Raw genomic sequence first — 9,444 nt, forward strand, 5'->3', positions numbered from 1 at the left:
TAATTAATGAGTGGGTGACCAACTCTTGACTTGGTGACAATCCTTATCTTTTGTTGTCTGCGTAAAATATCATTGATAAATTCAGAATTGGAACCATTTGGAACATGAAAGTTGTAGAAAATTGTCTCAGCTTTCCAGAAAAAAAAAAATGGAAGTCAATTGGCCAAATACTAAATAGTGTTTGGGCTGCAGGACAGATTCAAAATAGTGCTTGGGCTGCAAGACAGATTCAAACTTCTTTGTTGTTGCTATAATTTGGACTTGCAAATGACCTTTTTAAATCTAGGGCTTCATATATAATTTATAGGGCTATGTCTTATCTTTCTATCTATATAAAGTAGACTTAAATATGATATCTACAGCTCTAGATATGACCCAATTACTGAATAGTATTCTGGTTTGGACTATACACCAACATCTCTTTTTTAAGTTTGACCATCTTTTTATCCTTTCAATTTCAATTCTTAAACTCATCAATCAATTCTTTCATTTATGTGTTAGGCTTGTATTTAAAATGAACATTTACCATAAATTAAAGGTATCTTATATTATTAGATATGTTATTATAAAACATGCTTTAGTTAAGGAGCTATTGATATTTCAAGTGCAAAATGATAATATAAAACCTTGATAAAAATGCACTTTTAAGTACTAATCATGATACAAGCCAGGTAATGAAAAAACAATTAGATTAGGATTTTGACATAAAATGCACAATTGTCCAATTTTATGGCAATAGTCATAATTCTCAATCTGACTGTTGGAAAGGGATGAAAGTTTACATGGTGTCTCCTGACATATTTTCCTACTTTAGGTTATAATTTTAGGTAAATTGGAGTTTGAGAAGGCATCACAATACTGGTCAACAAATGCTATATGAATTTTTTTTTTACTTGTTTTTACTTATGGATTTTCTATTTAGTTACAATTTTTTTTTCCTACAAGGATGTGGTAGTTGGTTTTGAAAATTTCCTACTCTTGCAATGATATTTGATGGGCAACAAGATAGTTTTCATGTGTGATATGGACTCCGTATTAATGTGAAATTCTTATAGTGTATGGAAACTATTATTTTATCCTTATTATAGTAAGAATCTATCATTAAATAAATTTTCAAGTCAGCTAACAATACTTTGCAAATAAGAAAACTAAAGAGGAGACAACTTCAAATTTGATTCTCCTCACTTATATGAAACTTCTAAAAGGAAATAAATCTAATCCTATCATATTTAAGATATTACATTTAGATTTATTATTGTTATTATTATTATTTTCTTCTTAGTTTAGGATTTCTTTATATTATTTAAGTTTAATTGTAAGTGGACATCATATAAGTCTACATAAGGGGTCCATTAGAGTTTGTTTCAATCTAGAGTCATTATAAATAAAGGCATAATCAAACATATAAGCTACACAATTCAGATTAATAAAATTTCTTGTTTGTCGTACTTGTTATGTGTTGGTGGGATAATCTCCTTTTCTTGGTTTTCTAAATAACTGAAAAACAACTTATCGAAGAACAACTAACTTCATGGTTTCATCCATACACTTCTTGTTCGCGAATCAATATCCGTTAGGTGGAGGTTTCCATTTCTAATAATATTGGTGTCTAGGTATAAGTTATCTTTGTATCACACTCTTAATAAACTTGATTTACTTGGCTTTCTGAGAATTGTTATCTTTGTATGTAGGTTGCGTGACCACGTGATCACGAGGTTCACATCATTTGGTATCAGAGCTAAAAGATTCAATTCAGTACAACTAATAAAGAATAATATAGGAAGAATACAATCTGACTGAAAATGATTTGAAACAAGATCAGACTTGAAATAAAGACAACACAAAGAAAAATTGATGCGGAAGGTAAAAACAAAAACATGAGAAATAAAAGGATTAGTGTTCTGAAAAAAGAAACCAAGAGTCTATCCCATATTCTAAGGGAGAACTTCATATGTTGACGACATTAGTCGTTGCCTGCCAAGCTTCAGAAAGAGAAGAGCAAAAACACTGCAATGATGATAGACAAAAGAGAAGGGTCGCTACCTTCATCCAAAGTAGTTGGTAAGAAAAGAACTTTAAAGCTTTAAAAAAGTCTAAAACTATATCCATTATCCCTCTTAATGATTCAAAGATGATTCATTTTGAAAAGATAGGGAATGATACAATTCAAGCAACAAAAAAACAATAAGATTTGGATTCTGACGTAAAATATGCAACTGTCCAGTTTCACAGCAACAACTATAATTCTTAATTTGACTGTTTGATCGGTCTAAAATTTTACATGAAGTCTCCTAACATGTTGTTCTATTTTGGGTTAAACTTTTAGATCAATCAGAGTTTGGAAAAGCATTACAATACTGGTCAATATAGGCTATATGAATTTTATTATTTATTTTCTTTTGACTTGTGGACTTCCTATTTAGTTGAGAGTTTTTTTCTATAATGATGTGATAACTGATTTTGGAAATTTTATAGTCTTGTAAGGATATTTAATGGGCAACAATATAATTTCCATGTGTGATATAAACTTTATATTAATATGGAATCTTTATGGTGTATGGAAACAATTATTTTGTCCTTGTTATAGTAGGAATCTATCATTAAATAAGTTTTTAAGTCATTTAAGAATACTTTAAAATTATAAGAATAATGACGCAAAATAGGACTACTTAATTTCCACCAAGACTTGCAGAAAAAAATAGAGGCAGAATGATTGTTTGATGGGGCTTGAAGGTTAGCTTTCTTGCAAGTGAACAGGACCAGATAAGAGACAGAGATAGATGAGAAAGTATTGGAGTTATAAGGCCTGTTTAGGATTGTAGTAGTAGTTGCGATTCAAAGTGTTTTTCGCTTAGAAATGCATCAAAATAATATTTTTATTTTTTAAAAATTATTTTTGATATCAGCATATCAAAACCATCTGAAAACATAAAGAAAAATTATTTTTTAAAAAATAATAATAAAAAAAGTGAAGGGTGAGGTAACAAGGGCATGATCTATCTTATAGATGACATTCCTTGAACTTTTGTTCTTAGGTCCCTGAAGTCTCTATCCAACCAAAACTATTCATACGAGTATAAATAAATAGATATATAACAACAATCAAATACAAATACTATTTAATATAAATTTTAGTTGATTATTGTTCATAATCAATATTAAAAATTCACTCAAGAGATGAAATAAGTTTAATTAAACTCACATTTTCTAAAAAAATAGATGGTGACTAGTTTATTGTGTGTGCTTTCATTGCATGTTGGATCCAAATTCTTTGGAACATAAAAATATAATACATATATTGTTATAAACTTTTTGGTAATGTTTTTGAACTCAGCACAATAGTTCAAGTTTTAAAAATCTCAACCCAACTTTATTAGATTTATTTCAATATGATTTTATTGATTAGACAGGTCCAAAAGGAGAAGGAATAATAATAATAATAATAAAAATAGACCACGTCAACCTTGGTCAGCCCGCTAAATTAACTCTCTGAATTATGGACTTCACTAGGTCAATTTTTTTATTATAATTATATGATAAAAAAATATAAAAAAATATAAAACTACTTTACTATCAACTCAATATTAAATGATAAAATTAAAAAAAATCCACATTAAAATTAATAGAATTTATTTTCAATTTATATTATTTACTTTAACTTTTTATTATGTTATTTATAGTCACACAAAAAATTGAAAGGAATGCATATTTCTAACATAATTATTTTAAATGGAAAGGAATACATGTTTTTGACATAATTATTTTAAAAAGTTGTTGGGATATCTTGTAAGGTAATGTTCGGAAATGTGATTAAAATTATATTTTTAAAAAATTTAAACAAAAGGAGAAGGAATAATAATAATAATAATAAAAATAGACCACGTCAACCTTGGTCAGCCCGCTAAATTAACTCTCTGAATTATGGACTTCACTAGGTCAATTTTTTTATTATAATTATATGATAAAAAAATATAAAAAAATATAAAACTACTTTACTATCAACTCAATATTAAATGATAAAATTAAAAAAAAAATCCACATTAAAATTAATAGAATTTATTTTCAATTTATATCATTTACTTTAACTTTTTATTATGTTATTTATAGTCACACAAAAAATTGAAAGGAATGCATATTTCTAACATAATTATTTTAAATGGAAAGGAATACATGTTTTTGACATAATTATTTTAAAAAGTTGTTGGGATATCCGTAAGTTAATGTTCGGAAACGTGATTAAAATTATATTTTTAAAAAATTTAATTTTTTTTGTTTAAAATTAATTTTTTTTATGATTTTAGATTATTTTGATATACTAGTATTAAAAATATTTTTTTAAAATAAAAATAGGATATACTAGTATTAAAAATATTTTTTAAAAATAAAAATATTATTTTAATATATTTCTAAATAAAATATATTTTAAATTACGATGATAGTATGATACCTTGAAACCCCCCTTGAGAACTTTGAACTTATTTGATTGATGGTACCGATCATAGGTTGGAATTTATTAAAGAAGAATAAGCAACTATTGTGCAACTAAAATGTTTAAGTTGTTGACTCAGTCAGCTACATGATGAGTTGAAAGGTGGCCACACATTGTTGCCAGAGAACATAGAATATGAAAATTATAAACTTTATTATTGTAGTTTGGTACTAATTTCTTTTCCTTTCGAAAAAGTACATGAGCTTCCACGCCGTCTTGTACATGAACTTTATTTCACTCTTTTTTTTTAAATAAAAATAAAAATAAAAATCCATGCGTATACAATATCCTCTACTGCCAGGAATGAGGAAAGCACCGATATGAAAATACAAAAATATATACTGCGAATATATAAACATCATCTTCCACGCCGTGTTATAAGACCTTCCTGTCAATTAGCGCACCATACCACCATCATTTCAGAAGCTTTTTTTTTACAAAAATAATATTAAAATCCAAAGCTTGGGTTGACCCTAAGTAACCCTTGACCCTCGGGTCATGCATGATCTTAAACCTATGATACCATGCTCTGCTATCATTTCTAACGTAAGAGAACTTGGATTTCTATAGTTCACCTATCTTTATCACCTCCAACCTCAGGCCTAGAAAAGTATGAGCCAAAAAAGATGACTGAATTAGGAAAGGGCATTTTCACAGCCTTGGTGCTGCTAGGCGAACCCCTTCCACAGAACATACAATGCTATATGGCTGCAAAATTTGTCTCCCTTGTTTGTTATATCTTGAGTTTTTCAGGACAGTCACCCCAGGTGGTGACTCTCATCCATGATCCAGTCCTCATTTCACCTAATCTAGTGATCATCCTCTCCCTATTCCGGCACTTGGGCCTCTCATTGACTGAAGTCCTGATCATCATCTCATTGCAGCACTGAGCCCTTCCCTGCTTTTGTAATTTTTCCCAGAGGCATATCATTTGCCTGGGGGCCTGGTAATGAGCCGTATAATAACCTTCAATACATCCTAACTGGCAGAACTTCAAGCTGTGCACATACTCCACAGGTATTGAGCTATTGAACTGCTCTACCCACATTCCCATACTGACATCTTCCATCTTGAACAACTGCACAAAATGGGAAGTGCGAGTCAGTTAGACGGGAGGGAGGGTCAGAGAGAGGAGAAGATAAAAACCATTCCAATTACTTGCCTTTAATTTATGACTCTCAAACTCAGAAACAATGAAGCACGCAATGTCAGAAGATAAAATGTAGCCTGGCCCATTTGCAATGGGTGGTATTTCTTCTGCTGGCCATTCCTGAAACCACCACCAAATGAGAAGAGATGGCAGGATAATCTTAAATTAGAATTCCATCACAAAGTCCTTGACATAAAATAGAGTATGGCCTACGGAAAATATGCATGAGGAGACATCAAACCGACACCATACTTGGGACCAATCCCCACCCTCCTCCTTTTGGGGTGGTTGGTGGGGGCGGGGGAGGATCATATCATCTATTTCTCACAAACAATACACATAGGGAGCATTGCATTCCACACAAGAGCTACACATGAGACATCTAGAATGAATGTGATGCTATGCAACCAAGCGACAATTACCAGTGGCCTTCGACATAAAGCTAAATACAATGATCAAAAGCAACTTTAGGTGAGCACGTGGTTTAGCAATTAATAGGCTCGGCCTACCTCATATGTCACTTTCCATTTACCATATCGCAAGGGCTTATGGTAGTAATTTATGTTTCCAATGTACAAGTTCCTATCAGCAGGAACTTTATTTACTTCATCTATAATGGAATCCACTCTCACAAATGTATCATCATCACCCTTCATAATATATTTTGCATGCACTGTGCGGACCTGTAAAAAACCAAAACAAAAAAACAAAGCCATTTTATATAAGTAATACCCAAAGATAACTTCTTTTCAAAATCTAGATATAGCTCATTACTCACCCCATATTCACAGATGGCAACAGTTTTCAACACCACAAGGTCATAGTTATCCATGTAAGGCACTACGACAATATCACCAAAATATTCAGCCTCTTTCTTTAACTCTAAATTCACTTCCTTTCGAGTGTGCTGTCCAAACATTGACTCAGGAAGGTAAGTGACTCCAACTCAAAATGATTTTGTTAAGCAATAACAATAAATACAGCAGATTTCACTACAGTAGTTTTCACAGACCAGGGCTACAAAGAAACGAGCTACCACATTTGATGATTTTATAAGCCTATGCTGCATCCAAGACTTCCTAACAGCCATTCGCTCAGCAAAATGGTTAGCTGCAGAGAGAATACCGATAAAAAGTTCCACTGACCCCACAGAAAGAGATGGTGCCTTCCATCTGCTAGACATCTGCAGATGCCTGTTAAGAGAAAAACCAGGGTGATTCGAGGGCAATGAAGCAGCAAATACAGAGTGAACATCTATGTCCCCAGTAACAGCTAACCCCGTTGCATCCTCAAGAGTAAATCCCTGTCATCATTACCACGAAACATTACAAAAACTCCACACTCCACATCCATCATGAGATTGATAAGCTGTAGGATGTTACTCACAGCTCGATAAGGGAAAGAAGTGACATGCCTCCCATCAACATTAACATGGTAACCCTCCAAACCAGCACTCAGAGTTAGGACAAACAGTTTCTCCTCTGCAAAAGGAAATGGCCAGTCAAAAGTCACCTTTTTTGTTCGATCTATTTGCCGGTTCAACCACAAAGTTGCCTTGGACTCCTCTGATATATCATCATCATCACGGATCCACTTCTCACACTGCACTTGATCATCAACTGAAATCAATAAAAGGAATTGCTCAATTTGGTGGAAACACAACAAGAAATGGATGAACTCAAATAAAAAATTACTTGCACGTAGAGGTAAAATTTTAGTCTCTTTCATAGCAATTTCAATAAATGACGTGGAAAGAAAAAGGAGATGGAAACCTTGCATGCACTGTTGTCTGTTGTTAACCTAGCAGCTCAAAATATCTATTTAGCATCAATATTCTAATTCTTATGCGCAAACATAATATTAAGCAGGTGAAACATTAGCATCCTTCAAAAGAACAAATCTGTCACTTATACAGTCTTATAAAAAGAAACCCAATAGTTTAGATTTAACACTCTACCAAACCAGGAAGAAGTATAACTCGTCCAAAAAACACAATCACCAAAAGAAACACTACGAATCAACGACTCACCAGTCTCCTCATCAGCCTCAGACCCCCGGCCCTCGCAACGCAAAGCAGTCCCCCACTGCATTCTATAACAAGTATTCTGCTCAATTACAGGCTTCAAACTCCAATCACCTTTCAACCTGGGATTAAAATGAAGAATCCTAGGAGGGTCCTCAGCCTCCACAGTCTTCAATCCCAGCAATTCCATTATGAACTGGGAAACCATCACCTCGTCGTCTGCTTCCTTCACCAAGGCAATCTTGGGGTCCTTCTCGGCATGTGCTGCTCTCGGCTTTCCCACCACCGTTATATGTGACCCCAAAGTGAGCCCACAAGGCAACTCCAACAACTTGCCTCGCTTCAAAAAATCCGACCCAGATAGCGTAACTGAAATGGGACAGGCTTCGGATATATTCTTGAGGTTTGAAACCTCCAAAAGTTTAGCTTTACCAGATTGAACTTCATCCCATAACTTTATCCCCTCCTCCCAAGCAGTCTTTGCAGCTTTAAGGAGGTCGAGGGAGCCGTCTTTCTTAGTGGGATCCAAGGTATTAGGGTGGAAACCCAAAGAGGACAAGATTTTGCTCGCAGCAAGTTGAGATTGAGTACGGCGGGAAAAGTTATGAGAAACCCAGTTAAGAGGTCGAGTTGGGGCATCTTTATCTTGCAAAACTTGTTCGCTTTGAAGCTCAGAAAAGCGAGCGAGGGTGGTGCTGGTTTCAGAGGTGGGGCCAGAGTCGAAAACAAAAGGGATTTCAAGAGTGACAAGGAGCACGTAGATAACAGCAACAGCAAGAAGGATTTGCGCGGATTTTTGCCTGCTTAATGACACAAACCTATCTAATTTGTCCAATTTGGTATCCGATTTGCCTCTCTTCATTTCCGTAAAAAAATACGGCTTGATCACTTTGAATTTAATTTTCAAGTTTGGAGAGAAATGAAAAGGAAAAAAAAAGAGTGAAAGAGAAGAGAAATGGTATTTGATTTTTACAAAGGAAAGGGAATTTCCATAGCTTTTTCAGAAATGGAAAAACACGATGCTTTTCAAATAACTTATGCCACAATTATTACTGTTAAGTGTTAAGTGGTGTTCGGAAGGATAATCTTGTTTGTTAAAGTATTTTTTTTATCTAAAAATATATTAAAATAATATATTTTATTTAAAAAATTATTTTTATATTATTATATCATTTTAAAATATCTAAACAAAATTAATTTTATATAAGTGAAAAATTTTAACTTCTTAAAATACCAAAATAAATATAAATGAATTATAGTTATTAAATTTAGCCCGACGAATTAATTCAAAACTTGATTAATTTAGTGGCTGAATCGATTCAAGTATATTAAAAGACTGATCGGTGTAATAACTTGACAAAACCAGGTTGATTTGGTGGGTCCATCCATGATCTAGGAACACAAAAGAGATTTTTTTAAAAAAATATAATTTTTCTTTGATATTCATTTTTTTTATTTTTTTTAGTTGGTTATTAATACTTTTTAAATTTTACTGTATAAATATTTTAAAAAATATTTTATTTTTTTAATATAGAATTTAAAACTCTTTAGTATATATATTTTTTAAAAAAAATTATTTTTTTAATATAAAATTTTAAGTCCTTATATATATATATATATAGATACACACAAACAAAAAAAAATATTTAATATAAAATAATTTTTTTTAGTTAAATACTTCAATTTAAAATAATAATATAATATTTTTTTCAATATAAAATTTAAAATCTTTTAACATATATACTTTTTATATATATAAAAAATTATTTTTTTAATTTAAGA

The 9,444-nt window shown here is 31.9% G+C and overlaps 1 protein-coding gene across 1 annotated transcript; it reads right to left on the reverse strand.

Moving 5' to 3' along the window:
- Nucleotides 1-4,810: 4,810 nt before the first annotated feature.
- Nucleotides 4,811-8,682, reverse strand: LOC105138275 (probable beta-1,3-galactosyltransferase 19). The gene is made up of 7 exons (XM_011044325.1): nucleotides 7,669-8,682; nucleotides 7,026-7,258; nucleotides 6,652-6,942; nucleotides 6,418-6,546; nucleotides 6,149-6,322; nucleotides 5,652-5,759; nucleotides 4,811-5,567 (listed from the first exon to the last, which is right to left on the reverse strand). The coding sequence occupies exons 1-7, from the start codon at nucleotides 8,522-8,524 to the stop codon at nucleotides 5,223-5,225; spliced, it is 2,136 nt and encodes a 711-aa protein (XP_011042627.1). The 5' UTR covers nucleotides 8,525-8,682; the 3' UTR covers nucleotides 4,811-5,222.
- Nucleotides 8,683-9,444: the final 762 nt, after the last annotated feature.

Source organism: Populus euphratica, unplaced genomic scaffold (assembly GCF_000495115.2).
Source record: "Populus euphratica unplaced genomic scaffold, PopEup_1.0 scaffold77.1, whole genome shotgun sequence".
NCBI lineage: Eukaryota > Viridiplantae > Streptophyta > Magnoliopsida > Malpighiales > Salicaceae > Populus > Populus euphratica.